Raw genomic sequence first — 15783 nt, 5'->3', positions numbered from 1 at the left:
CCAACAAGAGAGAATCTAACCATCTCCCCTTGACATTCAACGGCGTTACCATCGCTGAATCCCCCACTATCAACATCCTAGGGCCTACCATTGACCAGAAACTGAACTGGAGTTGCCATATAAATACCGTGGCTACAAGTGCAGGTCAGAGGCTAGGAATCCTGAGGCAAGTAACTCACCTCCTGACTCCCCAAAGCCTGTCCATCTACAAGGCACAAGTCAGGAGTGTGATGAAATACTCTCCACATGCCTGGATGGGTGCAGCTCCAACAACACTCAAGAAGCTCGACACCATCCAGCACAAAGCAGCCCACTTGATTGGCACCCCATCTACAAACATTCACTCCCTCCACCACCGACGCACAGTGGCAGCAGTGTGTACCATCTACAAGATGCACTGCAGCAATGCACCAAGGCTGCTTCGACAGCACCTTCCAAACCCGCGACCTCGACCACCCTGATGGACAAGGGCAGCAAATGCATGGGAACACCACCACCTGCAAGTTCCCCTCCAAGTCGCACACCATCCTGACTTGGAACTATATCGCCGTTCCTTCACTGTCGCTGGGTCCTTTCCTAAACTCCCTTCCGAACTGTGGGTGTACCTACCCCAAATGGACTGCAGCGGTCAGGAAGGCAGCTCACCATCACCTTCTCAAGGGCAATTAGGGATGGGCAATAAATGCTGGCCTGGCCAGCGACGCCCACATCCCATGAATGAATAAAAAAAATGCAACACACTGTTATTGTATACAATTGACACAGCAATGTATTTGGACGTGGCATATACTGTGTTGAATGTATTTTTAATGAAAGAAAAAAAAGAGTAGGTTGCCCAATGCCTTTTTATCAATAGCGTAACATAGGAAAAGGAACATAGGAGTCATCGTCATTGGGCTGAATTTTCAAAGCCTGATGAAGACAGCAATGGAGGCAGGCAGGCCCACAATTTCCTGTCACCAGCCGGTTTGCTGACATGTACCCACTTCCAGGCCATTTTGGAACTTGCAGGTTTTGGGATGAAATTGCTGTCCGCTCGCAAGCATTGAGTAACCGATAAAGCCTATTAAAGGGCCTAATAAGGCCCCTCCACCACCACAGTCTGGATTTTTCTAGTTGGCAGGCCCCCACGGTGGACAAAACACGGCCCAAGAAAAGAGGCAGGCTCCTGGCAGCAGACTGGGGGATGAGTGCTCCCTGTGGTGTGTTAAACCCTCACCCTCCAGCCCCGCAACCCTGCCGCAACTAATAAATGGCCGCAATTGTAGCTGCAGGCCACCCTTCCCTATGGCCAGCTTTAATTTCATAAATTTTTAAAGGTGTTAGGGCTTCTCCATCTTGCTGGTGGGCCTACCGCGCCATTAGTGCTGGAGGGCGTCCTATTGACCAAGCACTCAAAAGTCATGCACCGACACTGTTCAGGATCAGGACCTGGAAATGATCCTGATGTCGGGGTCCACACCAAAAATCCAGCCCATAGACTATGACTCCTGTCATATATTCATAATGTCACATAAGGAAGCTCTTCGGCCCATCGGGTCCATACCAGGTCTCCGCAGAGCAATCAGTCAGTCTCATACCCTCACTCTATCCCTGTAGCCCTGCAAGTTTATTTCCTGAGCTGCCCATTCAATTTCCTTTTGTATCATTGATCATCGCTGCTTCACCAACCTCATAGGCAGCAAGTTCTAGGTCATTACCACTCGCTGTGTAAAAAAAAATTCCTCACATTCCCCCCTGTATCTCTTGCCAAAATCCTTACATCTCTGTCCCCTGGTCCTTGCACCATCAGCTAATGGGAACACCTTTTCTTTGTCTATCATATCTAAACCTGTTATAATCTTATACACCTCTATCAAATCTCCCCGCAACCTCGTTTGCTCCAAGGAGAACAAGCTCAGCTTCTGCAACCAAACCTTGCAGCTAAAATCCCTCATCCTGGAACCATTCTAGTAAATCTTCTCTGCCCCTTCTCAAGGACCCTCCCATTCTTCCTAAAATGTGGTGACCAGAACTGGATGCAATACACTCATTGTGGCCTAACCAGAGCTTTATAAAGGTTCAGCGTAACTTACCTGCTTTTGTACTCAATACCTCTATTTATGAAGTCCAAGATCCCATATTCTTTGCTAACTACTCTCTTCCCCAGGTTCCTCTGTTCCTGTACACTCTTTCGAGCTGTGGCATTAAGACTATATTACCTCTCCCTATCCCTTCTACCAAAATGCATCACCTCACACTTGTCTGTATTAAATTCCATCTGCCACTTGTCTGCCCATTCTGCTAGCCTATCTATGTCCTGTTACAGTTCATCCTTACTGTCTGCCACAAGCTCAGTCCCATTCAGCCCCTCAAGCCTGTTCTGTTATTCAGTTAGATTATAGCTGATCTGGAAACCAATCTGAATTTTTTTAAAAAATAAAATCAATGTCAGTTTAATTGTTCTATGATCGCACAATATCCTGTGATCCATAATAAAGTAGTAAATTTCCGTTCATTTGCACCATAAATTTATCTTCCAAGTGCAACACTTGCTATAAATGTGGAGTTATGGCACAGCCTGATTCCAAAGTGGAACAAGACAGCCTTCTCCAAGGAAGCTACACTTTGCTTTGCTCTGATATCAGTTTGGGTTCTGACTCTGGCTTTTTGGCTGTATTTACTATAAACGTAGCAGGTATTCGATATGTGTTGACGTAATAGTCACAATGTAAACACTTCCTTAATGTTAGGAAATTATAAGCTATTTGCCCAAAACTATTCTGAGCAGCAAACCTCCAGATATAAGAGACAAAGCCACAGTTTTGAATTCAAGTCTTTGTCTCAAAGGGAGTGTTCAGATTTGTTTTTGTTGCTGATGTAAAACTTATGTTGCCTCACGAAAGTTGTTAGAGTCACTTGGGTATTGGGCTTGATATGAACCAAACAAAGTAACAACATTTTATGAGGTGGAAAATAGGGCATAAATTTGGTTTTAAATTACGGTGTAAAACTTTTATTGAGTTGCAATTCTGCTCCAAGATAACTTCTAAGCGCTAGAGATATAAAATAACTGCACCTGCTATAAATCTAAAGTAAAAGCAAAAAATACTGGAAAAACACATCGGAATCTGAAAGTGAAATTAGGTTAGCATTTTAGGTTAATACCCTTTGTAAAAACTTCTAGCCATCTTTCCACCATATCCAACAATTAAGACTGTATGTATCGTGCATCACAAAATATAAACTCAGTGCAATTTCATGACTCTATCTCGTATTACGTTTAGTAATTTACCGAAACAATTTTTTGCAGATGTTACGTAACAATGCTTGTTTCTCCACTGTTTTCAATGTTTCTGTGACAAGCAAAACAAAGAGAAACAATCAAAACTGCCTTTTTGCATCTTACCCTGGAATGTCTCAAGCATTGGGTGTAGAAATTGCACCTTGCGGCACCCATCTTATGGGCATGAAACAGGGCATAATTATGAGGGCCAATGTCCTTAATACATGCCACCATACGTTCAACTCCATAGGATTTGTACTTACTGGTACAAGGATACCCACCTCCTCACAGAAATTAAGCAGCAGTAAGTGGAGCAGGCTGCTTCACTCAGGTTTCTACAGTGGCCTAAGCAACAGCCACCAACTGCAAGGTCAGTTTTATAATTCAGGAACATTCCTGTGGAGTCAGGAGGACTGCATAGTGGTCACAATCGACTTATCTTCGGACTGCTGCTGCTGAAGCAAGCAACCCAATATCCGTACTCTATAAATGTACCAGCTGCCTGTTGAGGCATGAGGGGCGCTGGCATCTCGCTAATAAAATGTTGATGGGCCCGAAGTTGGGGCTCTCACTGCCTGCACAGTGCCAAGCCCTGGCCTGAAAACTTACTCCTTCTCAGCTACTCAGCATATAGATCCATACTCAACAGTTTCTGCTTTTCTCCCGTGCTTGGCTGAAGTTATGTTCCCTCTGAATTTTTCCCAAAGACAGCATGATGCAGAATTTGAACTGAAATTAAGAATGCATAAAAATACTGGATTCTAGTTGTGATTTATATCAAATTCTGCTTCACTATTTCTTGCAGCCTATTAAAATGCTTTATTTAGGCGAGATGATCCTTGAAATCTGAACAACAGCATTTGTTGGTTGACTAAACGCATAGTCTCAGGGTAGGGTTATTGAGATAGCAAAAGACTTTGCCATATATGTAACCAAAACTAAAAGAGCTACTGGCAGCGTGAACCTGTCAAATCAAGGCTCCAGTGGACTGATTGTACAATGAGGTGAATAAGATATTATGGTTCATAACACTAGGGTCTCAGTGCAGGAAGGAAAAGAAGCAGAAGTCCAAATGGCAACACCAGTGGAACCCTCAGAAGATATGTATTGAGAACTGTGACACAATACTTATGACAATTCCCCTACATTCAAAAGATGCCGACTCCCTTTACCTGGTCAGTTGCAATAAGTGGTTACAATTTTTGCAGCATAATCTGATGCAAACTAGACAACAATACGTGATTGGACAGGAGTGTGTAACTGGCCTTTACTTGTTGGGAAGACCAGAGAGCAGCATGGGAGTTGATTAAAGGGAGATGATTAAAAGCTACCAGTAAGTAGTTGAACTTATGATGGCATGTAAGTAATAGAAACTTCCACATCATCTACAACATTGGCATGAAAATCTGTATTGCCACAGTATTAAGCTTCCTGGACTCAAAATATCTGAAAGCAATGAATGATTTTGAAATGTAATGTTTGTTGTTACACAATTAGAGTGCTATCAAATATACATCCTGAAAAGCCATCGGTGTCATTACTTGTACTTTTCTGCAGCCTTATCCCAAATTGTCGTTCATTTTGCCTTTCATGATTTGTCTTTCTAGATAGCCTTGGGAACAGTGACTAATGTAGAAGAAGCAGTGAAATGGCTGAGCTACACCTACCTTTATGTGCGGGCGAGAGTAAACCCATTAGCCTATGGGATCAATTACAAAGCTTACCAGGTAGAAAGCAGATAAAATTAGAGCCTACTTGTGTTTTCTCTTCCTTCATCTAGCACAAATTACAACCTGAAAACAAATATTTGTCTGTGGAATTACTTGATAGATCACAGCATTCCTTTAAGTTCATTAAGAAAACTTTTTTTTGTCATTATAGACCTGCATAAGCAAGTATGTATACTGTCATTGTGACTGAACCCAGTGCATTTATTCTGTTTGTTTGGCAGTAGAAGTATTGGAAATACTGTGAATTAGCATTTAGTGGTTCAGTGCTCAGTGTCTCATCAAAACAGCTGCCATGCTTCAGTTGACATGAAACCCCATTCTGCTTCATTGTAATGGAAGGAGTGATTAATCCTCAATGTGGGTGCAGGAAAGAAGCAAAGAAAAACTCCTCTGTTAGTTTAAATTGTAAGGATAGAGGTATAATGGTAAAGTTTATTTATTGTCTGCTAAGTATTTATTTTTGTCTGACCCCACCCTTTTGTCCTAATTGTGTTCACTTATATCCCCTATTCAGATGGATCCTGGACTGGAAAAATACAGGCGAGAGCAAGTCATTGAGGCTGGCCAAAAACTAGACAAAGCCAAAATGGTTCGTTTTCAAGAGAGGACTGGTTATTTTTCAATAACAGATCTTGGTAGAACTGCCAGCCACTACTATATTCATTATAATACTATTGAGGTATGGACTTAACAGGCTGCTTTACACTATGTACATGCCTATGTGACTCAGTAATTTTGAAAACTTTTAATCTGGAAACTGTCCTGTTCTGGAGAAATCCCTATACATATTTAGTAAGGGAATTTTTTTTATTAGCCATCATTGAAATCCAGGATGAAATGTGCAATTCTGTTTTGTCGTTAATTAATGCAGGTTCTTGGAAATATTTCTGTTTATCACTCATTTTATTCAGAAACCAGTAGAATACTTACATCAGTGTTGAAGGAGTTTGATTAATTCATCAATTAAGCAGGATACTTTCATCATGACAGTCCAATTAACAGACTTAAATTGTAATATTGCCCCTTTTAGATCCCATTTCTTCATTTTGCTTTAAGGAGGACCGGATTTAATCCATTGATACAGATTTGGCTCTGTTTGCAATTTAACCATTAGGATTAAAAGTGCCCTGTCACTGTTACATAGACTGTTACTTAATTCAATAACTGCTGGACTGCTTGTTGAAACAAATGGCCTGGATTTTCTCGGAAGAGCGTTTTTGTCTCCAAACCCCCTAAGTCAGACTTTTGCACTCCCTTATCATCCAGTGATAAATTTGCACAAAACTCTGTTGGAAAATTGATTCAAACATGCTGCATTGAGCATCATGGTGAATTAGAATTGCTGCTGTCAATGTCCAATGCAGCTCCATGGTTCCAACGTCAGAAACAGAACTGAGCAGCAGGTTACTTTTCCAAAAAAGTAAAAGTTAAACAATTTGTGTTGGTCTTCTTACTTCATATTTAAAAAATTTCCTTTACCTGAGTTAATTAAAATAAATTGAGTATAAATAAACAGATATAAATAAATAAATTAGCATAAATACAGTATTGATTGCACCTAATTTACTGGTGACACTGTACACATGCATAATTAACAAGTCATACTGTAAAAATGATAACATGGTACATCTCTACAGACTGGGGCCAATCTTTTTTTTGGGTCTTGCATACGGTAGGTGATTTGCTATAAATCTGGTTTAGCTTTCAGCAAACGCATGAAGAGGAGGAATCCAGGTCTCTAAGATTTTATAACCAATTTTATAATGTTAGTCTGTCTGATGAGGATCTGTCATAGTAGTTGCTTTCATTTTGCTAAAATTTGAATGTCAACCAAGCTGTGATTCTCTTGTGTATCAGTGCAAACATGCCTGCCTGTCAAAACACTGATGTTAGTTAACTGAGGATTATTCTTCTACGCAGTAGGGGTCACACATTTGCAGGCGCTGTTGAAAAAGGCTTGGTGATTAGGTGCAGTGCATCTTGTAGATGGTACACATTGCAGCAACTGTTAGTGCAATGGGTGAATGTTTAAAGTTTTGATGGGGTGTTAATCAAGTGGGCTGCTTTTTCCTGGATCGTGTCGAGCTTCTTGAGTGTTGTTGGAGCTGCACTCATCCAGGCAAATGGAGAGCATTCCATCACACTCCTGATTTGTGCCTTGTACATGGTGAACAGGGTTTGGGGCGCCAGGAGGTGAGTTGCACAGTGCAGAATACCCAACCTGTGACTTGCTTTTGTAGCCACAGTATTTAGCCTATTCCGAATAGCCCACTCTTCATCTTATGATAGAGGGTACATTAGCGATGAAGCAGCTGAAGATGTTTAGGCCCAGGACACTGCCCTGAGGAACTCCTGCAACAATGTTCTTAAACTTTAAACATTCACCCATTGCACCAACAGTTGCTGCAGTGTGTACCCTCTACAAGACGCACTGCATCTACTCACCAAGACTACTTCAACAGCACTCCCAAATCCGTGACCCCTACTGCCTAGAATAATCCCCAGTTAAGTAATGCTAAGATGATTTGCTTGCAACAACTGTAGTCATTTTCCTTTGAGCTAGGTATGACCCCAGCCAATGGAGAGATTTCCTCCAGATTCTCATTGACCAGTTTTGCTCAGGCTCCTTGACTCCATGTCAAGGGCAGTCACTCTTGCCACATTTTTGGAATTCAGCTCTTTTGTCCATGTCTGGACCAAAGCTGAATGAGGTCTGGAACCGACAGCCCCTGCGGAACCCAAACTGAGTTAATGGTGAGTAAGTGCCATTTGATAACACTGTCAATGACACTTCCATCGCTTTGCTGATGATTGACAACAGACTTATGATACCAGTTGTAGTTGATGGTTTTTGGATTAATGTTACTTGAGTGGCACTGTGGATCAACACCAACAAGAAATTGCATTTATATAGCACCTTTAATGTAATAAATTGTCCCGAAACCCTTAGTCGGAGCATTGTCAAATAAAATTTGACACTGATCCATGTAAGGAAATATTGAGACAGGTGACCAAAAGTTTGTCAAAGAAGTAGGTTTTAAGGAATGTCTTAAAGGAGGAAGGAGAGGTGGTGAAGTTTAGGGAGAGAATTCTAGAACTTGGGACCTAAGCAGCTGTTGGCATGGATGGCAATAGGGAAATGATTGAAATCGGGGAGGCCAAAATTGGAGGAGCGCAGAGCGCTCTCAGGGTTGTCGTGCTGGAGGAAGTTACGGAAGTAGGGAGTGAGATGCCATGGAGGAATTTGAAAACAAGGATAAGAATTTAAAAATCAAGGCTCGCTGAATAGGAGGCCCTCCGTATGTCAACAAGCACAGGGTGATGGATGAACAGGACTTGGTCCAGGCTAGATACGGGCAGCAGAGCTTTGAATGAGCTCACATTTATGGAGGGTCCAAGGTGGAAGGCCTGCCAGGACAGCATGACAGAATGGTTGGGCTTGATTTGTCAGATGAAGAGCTCTTGTCGTCAGCAGTGCTAATTCAGAGAGCTGCTGTTGGAGGCTAGGCACTTCCCCACCAAAAGGATTGGAAAACAAATTGGATGTTAGCTATCTAAAGCTCCATTTGCACAGATCTAGTAACTATTTTAAGAATGTTTTCAGTGGAGGCATGGGAAAAAGATGCTTCGTCCACTGACATTTTTGGGGAAGAATGATGAGTGGTGACGAGAAAACAACATTTTTATAGGGGAGACAAGTGACAATTTTCATCATTTAAAAGCGGGTACATTCCACTATTTTGTTATTGAGATTAAAGGAATGCCTTATCAGTATCTGTCATTTGCCCTTGTTACTGTACTTCTGTTTCAACATGTGATGATTCTGTAGAATTGTCCTTTTAAGTAAAACTTCTTTTCTATAGTATCCAGGCTGCTGATTTTGTCTTTCAATGTTTTATTACAATGAGAGCCTTTTCCAACACGTTTTATTGGTGCTCACAGCAACAAGACAGTTTCCATATGTAGACTAGCACCTGTCAACTGAAACTTGCAATCTTGTTGGGGTAAATGGCATTAGTGTACTTCAGGATCAAGGAGTTCAAGAAGATGGCTCATCACCACCTTCTCAAGGGCAACAAATGCTAGCGTTGCCAGCGACATTCACATCCCATGAAAGAATTTTAAAAATCAGCAATCGTCTTTTTATAATTGAAGTCGCATGGAATGTCCACCATGCTTTACCTTCTTCGATAGGAAAAGAAATACCACAATATTGCATTCAGGCTAAAGCTATGGAAATTTATTACTTCTTTAAGAATTTGCAGAACCAGTAAGAAACTGGCAATACTAAAATTTATAAAAACAAGAATAAATTACAACACTGCCCCAGAATTTGAGAGCATCATTTCCAGAACATTTCTTACAAGGTCAAATAAACTACAAGATTTCCCGATACGATATTTGTGTGTGGGAACAACTGTTTATCTACCTTTCTCACTGAGTCCTGTTTGGTCTTCACAACCTGAAACAAAACTGAAGAAATGGTTAACAGCCTTCTGAATATCTCCCAAGAAGCCTTTGTGCACAGAGCTATCAATTAAACCAATTAAGTTTACCAATTGAGCTGTCAATTGAAGAAGCTCCAGTTCTTTCTGAACAATTATAAAAGGAAATCTTTTCCATCACCCGAAGGGTTGGGGATATGGATAGCAAATCTCTGCTTAGGAGATGTTTACTGAGTTTGGCCTGAAACAAAAACCTTTTGGAACTTCCATCTGACATGACATAACCCCATTAAATGTTTGTCATAATCATAGACAACATAGTTCCATTTCACCACACAGTGCCAAATTTACTTACATTGTCTTTTCACAGGCATGAGCACCGTAGCCTTAAAAACTTAACCTGACTTTTTTTTTTAAGTAATAATGTGAACTGAGATGATTGCCTTCCCTTGAAATTAATAATTAATGAATGCAGACAATATTGTGTTTTTTTTTAGCTCAAACCCTCCAAGACAAAATACTTTCTTTTGGAGAGCAGCAACAGTGTTCCAATTTAAATTTGTAGTAGTTAACTGAGCTAAAAATTCATATGAAAAGATTTAACAAAGGGATTCAACAGTTTGAAAGTCTGGATCCCCCAAAGGACACAAGCATTTAAAGTTTTTGACTTGACAATGGTATTGATGAGGTTTTGCTAGATTACTGGTTTGCAATCAACGATACAAAGGTGCTAAATATGCCCGGTAACAAAAGGTGCGAAGGCTGAAGCTTTACTATATGGGAAATGAACTTGCTTTCCATTGCACTATTTTTCAGTGGGAAATATAAAGGAATAATTTTGGAGTGCAACTGAATGTAATATTGCACAAAGAACACCTAGAGATACGTCATCAATCACATACAATTTCTGCAAACTTCTAACATTCTATTTAGCAATAATTTGGTACCAACATGCAGCTACTGTAGTATTATTGGCCACTTCAAAGAATTTCTTTTGAACTATTTCCTTTCCATGCTTTTTGTGATGACCATGTTTTTAAAATCACCCCAAAATGTATGTAAGTTGTGAATGTAAATGAGGCACCTGACTTCTTAATTTATTTACAACTTCTTGTCTTTCATTTCCAGACTTTTAACGAGCTGTTCAGTGCTCACAAGACTGAAGCAGACATTTTTGCTCTCGTATCTAAAGCTGAAGAATTTGAGCAGATCAAGGTAAAATGACTTGAGAATTGAAGTGCTAGGTGCTTCACCATGAAGCATTTGTTCAAGCACTGAGTAGCTAATGAAGGATGAGTGAAACATTTGAAGCTGCCCTTTAGATGAACTGCAGGGGAATACCTTGTGCTTCAACAGTTGTCTTTGAGAGTGAAAGAGTTAATAGACTGAGCATTTATTAAGTTGAAACTAAAAATTGCATATTTAAAACACTCATTCAATAATGAATGAGAAAGCATCCATTTATCATGGGCTTGAGTACGCTGGGGGCCATTTTGGTATTAGGCAAAGCCAAATGTTCCAACAGACTCTGATTAATGTACTTAAACCTCGATCATTGTGCACCTATAAATTATTTCAGTATTCGATTTCAGTAATTTGTGTGTTTTTAATTTACATTTTAAAAAATATTTGTTGTACTTTTCAAAATAAATGTTGAATATGAGAAGCAGAATACTTTTCCATTTCTGCTTCATTATCACCACAAAGCACTCCCTCAACAGGTATAACATGCCAGGTACACATGAGAGGATCCTTTACTCTTTCCAACAATGTGCCTTAACCCCTGCCTTACAAAAGCACCATCCACTGCACCAGTCTTGATACTTGCATTTATCATCCCAACCTTCTTTACAGCTTTGCCACGGTAGGCAAGTTAATGGCAATTGGTAAACCATTTGTGTGTGGTTTGTTGCAATGAAAAATTGGTTCAGAGTGCCCAGACTGGTTTCATGTAGAATCTTCATTATCAGCAGAGAGAAGAGAATTTCAGTTTAATCTTCTGGACTTTGTTTTAGCCCTGTCTCAACTTTTTTTGTTGTGGAATTCTTCCAACTTTACAGCTGCTCCACATACCACACTGGCTCTAAAGCTTATAGGAATTGCAAATTATTGTGAATTTTACGACAGTCCAGATCTAATGAAGGGTCACTGACCTGAAGCGTTAACCTTCTCTCTCCACAGATGCTGCCAGACCTGCTGAGTATTTCCAGCATTTCTTGTTTTTAGTCCAAAATTAATGTCTGCTGCAATTAGTTTAACTGTATTGTATTGCCAGCTGATTCCTTGCAGTATTAGTCAGCACAATAAATATTTCAATTTGCTTACATATGAGCTACATACTATAGTCCTCCTTTAAATATGAAACCAGTGCAGTGTCCTGATATGATATCATGTATCTTTGAGTGCAGAAGCTCAATGCTATGCAAGACCTTTAAACGAATGCACAGCAAAACGTTTTATGATCAGGGTGCACGGTAGTTTTAAAGCAGCACGACTGCACATACGCTTCACTGATGTTACAGGAACTGTTGGAAGTTTGTGTTCAATTAACAAAGGTAGTCCAGAACAGATATTTTCTTTTAAATAAATTATCCTTCAATAGATGCTTGCTTTAAGTTCAAGATTGTTTTGGGAAATCATAAAGTATGCAGGGCGAAAGAGAATCACTTAATTGTGTAATGGCAGGATACTAACAAATAAAGAAGAATGCCTATTTGTCCAGCAATTTCTTTACTTTTCTCACAATAAGTGACAAATAAATTAAACTGGAAAAGCACAGACCAAGAGTTCACCTCACCTGAGCAGCAGTGCAGAAGGCCTTCCCTTTTGGTTTAGAGAGAATATGGTTTAATTGACTCTCATTTCCTAGAGTTCTAGAGTTAATGGCAAAATTATCTGAGCTTAGATCTCCCATTAGTCAAGAGCAGATTTTAGCCCCGTTGTGATGTGTTGCTAATGAAGTAGCTGCTTTGTAGAATAATGATATCAGGAAATTACTAAAACTACATGTGAAACACGTGAGCGAAACATCCCAAGGCCTGTACTACATTTCTTGATGCTGTTAGGTTTCTGGCTGTGCAATAATATATATTTCTATATCACTCCACTAAAATGTATTCAAAACCAAAAAGAAAACTGATCAAAGCAAAATCAGATGCTGGAAATCTGAAACAAAAACAGAAAATGGTAGAAATACAGAGCAGGCCAGTTAGTATCTCTGGAGAGAACAGATGGTTACCGTTTCCTAAGTGGGGTTTGGAAGAACAGTGTTCCTATCATCTACTGGTTTTGTTTTAAAAATGACCAAAGTTCAATCTTTGTGATGTATTTCTCAATATCTTGGAGTACCAGTTCTTGCCTTATGTCTATTTTCAACGCTATCGCTGGTTACAAGGTTCAGTGGAGTTAGGTTTTTCCATTTGTTATTTGAAAGCTGCAGATTCCACTTCTCTTGGATTCTATTTGCCTGATAGTGGTGAGATTTATTATAAACTATAAACAAACCTTATTTCCTCCCTCTGTGAAGTCAACAATTCGACTTTTCAAAGTAGATTTTATTTTAACACCAATACAAGTGTTACTAAATCAACAACTAGTTCAGGGAGACACAACATAATGATCCTCCAGCACTCTGTAGTATTGGGTGGTAGGATGCATTTTATATGTCAGGTTGCTTACAAACTCGAGTTTAGGTTGTGCTATCAGGAGGGAGTGCCAATCGGAAGTCTGGTACTTGACAATAAAGACAAAGAGAAAAATTGGCAGCTGTTCTCATATGTAAACCAATTTTATGTTGTAGCAACTATAACTTTTTTTTTTTTGGGCCTCCTTATCTCGAGAGACAATGGATACGCGCCTGGAGGTGGTCAGTGGTTTGTGAAGCAGCGCCTGGAGTGGCTATAAAGGCCAATTCTGGAGTGACAGGCTCTTCCACAGGTGCTGCAGAGAAATTTGTTTGTTGGGGCTGTTGCACAGTTGGCCTATGTTAAAGATGTAGTGTCTAAATACGAATACATCCTGAACAAGAAAAAGAAAGACTTGTATTTATATAGTGCTTTTCACGACCGGTGGACATCTCAAAGCACTTTACAGCCAATTAAGTACTTTTGAAGTGTAGTCATTGTTGTAATGTAGGAAACTCGACAGCCAATTTGTGCACAGCAAACTTTCACCATCAACAATGTGATAATTGACCAAACAATCTGTTTTTGTGATGTCGACTGAGGGATAAATGTTGGGAAGGACGCAGGAGATAACTCCCCTACTCTTCTTCGCAATAGTGCCATGGGATCTCTTATGTTCACCTAAGAGGGCAGACAGGGCCTCAGTTTAACGTCTCATCAAAAAGATGGCACCTGCTTCCTCAGTATTGCATTGAAGTGTCAGATTTTATTTTGTGCTTAAGTCCTTTTATCTGGATGACGGGAATCTCGACCACTGGCTAAAGTGCCTGGGAGAGCCCCGCATCTCCTCCTCTGGGGAAAGCATGCCACTGTTCACTTAAGTGTCCAATTGGCACGTAATGTGCCGGGCCTTCCCCAGGATTAAGGACCCTGGTAGTGGAAGCTGGCAGGAAAACCGGTGGATGAACACTGCGCTACCCATATTTCGGGCACAGTCGAGATATGTTCCCTTGAAGGGGAAAAGTAGGGCAAACAAATCCAGAGCTCCCTGGATGATGAAAGAGGTAGAGATTAAGATAAAGAAGAAAAAGTGTGCTTATTGACAGATGCCAGGTAGAAAATACTATTGAGAACCAGGCTGAATATAGAAGGTCCAGACAGGAAGTGAAAAAGCAAATAAGATCATGAAAAGAGACTGGCAGCTAGCATTAAAGGAAATCCCAAAGTTTTCTATAGGCATATCAATAGTAAAAAGGTGGTAAAAGGAGGAGTGGGGCTGATTAGGGACCAGAAAGGGGATTTGCACATGGAGGCAGAGGGCATAGCTGAGATATTAAATGAATACTTTGCAGCTGTCTTTACCAAGGAAGATGATGCAACCCAAGCAATGTTGAAAGAGGAGGTAAGTCAGACACTAGAGAGGTTTAAAATTGATAAAGAGGAAGTATTAGATAGGCTGTCTGTACTCAAAGTGGATAAAGCACCAGGACCGGATGAGATGCTGAGGGAAGTGAAGGTGGAAATTGCAGAGGCACTAGCCTTAATTTTTCAGTCTTCTTTAGACTCTGGGGTTGTGCCAGAGGACTGGAGAATTGCAAACTTTACACCCTTGTTCAAAAAAGGTGTAAAGATAAGCCCAGCAACTACAGGCCAGTCAGTTTAACTTCAGTGGTGGAAAAACTTCTAGAAAAAATAATTCGGGACAAAGTCAATAGTCACATGGACAAATACGAGTTAATTAAGGAAAGCTTTAAAAGGGAAAATCATGTTTAACTAACCTGTTGGAGTTTTTTGAGGAGGTAACAGAGAGGGTTGATGAAGGCAATGCTGTTGATATGGTGCACAAGGACTTTCAAAAGGCATTTGATATAGTGCCACACAACAGACCTGTGAGCAAACTTGTAGCTCATGGAATAAAAGGGGTGGTAGTAACATGGATACAAAATTGGCTGAGTGACCAGAAACTGAGTAGTGGTTAATGGATGTTTTTAAGGCTGGAGGAAGGTTTGTAGTAGAGTTCCCCAGGGATCAGTGTTGGGACCCTTGTTTTTCCTGATATATATTAATAACTTTGGTGTACAGGGCACGATTTCAAAGTTTGCAGATGAAACAAAAATTGGAAGCATTGTGAACTGCGAGGAGGATAGTGTAGAACTTCAAAAAGGACATAGACAAGTTGGTGGGGTGGGCAGACAGGTGGCAGATGAAGTTCAATGCAGAGAAATGTGAAGTGATTCATTTTGGTAGGAAGAACATGGAGAGACAATATAGAATAAAGGGTACAATTCGAAAGGGGGTGCAGGAGCAGTGGGACCTGGGTGTATATGTGTATAAGTCATTGAAGGTGGCAGGACAGGTTGAGAGTGCAGTTAATAAATCATACAGTATCCTGGGCTTTATTAATAAGGTGTTACGACATGACTGCTCAAGAAAAAGCCCCCAATCAAAATACGATTCTGATAGTGATGGGAGCAATGCAATGTCAATTCAGTCCCGTCACTCCACTGATCGCCTAACATATCACTTTAAACTTTCCAAATTAAAGAAAACCACAGCCAAATTGAGCCATCTATTAACCCCCAAATGAGGCAAACCAAACCAGGTGTCTTTAGATCAACAAATTAACTGTTTATTAGAAAAACTAAATTCTTAAACACTACTAAGATAAAAACAACATTTAAAAAATAGGAAAAATTAGTCTCCTTGCAGATTTATGCTTC

The 15783-nt window shown here is 40.3% G+C and overlaps 1 protein-coding gene across 1 annotated transcript in view; it reads left to right on the top strand.

The window, feature by feature from the left end:
• The window catches only part of ascc3 (activating signal cointegrator 1 complex subunit 3), a 740670-nt gene that overhangs the window by 498240 nt on the left and 226647 nt on the right, over positions 1–15783 (top strand). The window contains exons 17-19 of the mRNA XM_068026887.1: positions 4873–4992; positions 5510–5674; positions 10569–10655. Coding sequence (XP_067882988.1) covers positions 4873–4992; positions 5510–5674; positions 10569–10655 — 372 coding nt within the window. The remainder of the gene's footprint in view (positions 1–4872; positions 4993–5509; positions 5675–10568; positions 10656–15783) is intronic.

The sequence above is a fragment of the Heterodontus francisci genome, chromosome 3, assembly GCF_036365525.1.
Source record: "Heterodontus francisci isolate sHetFra1 chromosome 3, sHetFra1.hap1, whole genome shotgun sequence".
Taxonomy (NCBI): Eukaryota; Metazoa; Chordata; class Chondrichthyes; order Heterodontiformes; family Heterodontidae; genus Heterodontus; species Heterodontus francisci.
This window is presented reverse-complemented; position numbering and strand designations above follow the sequence as displayed.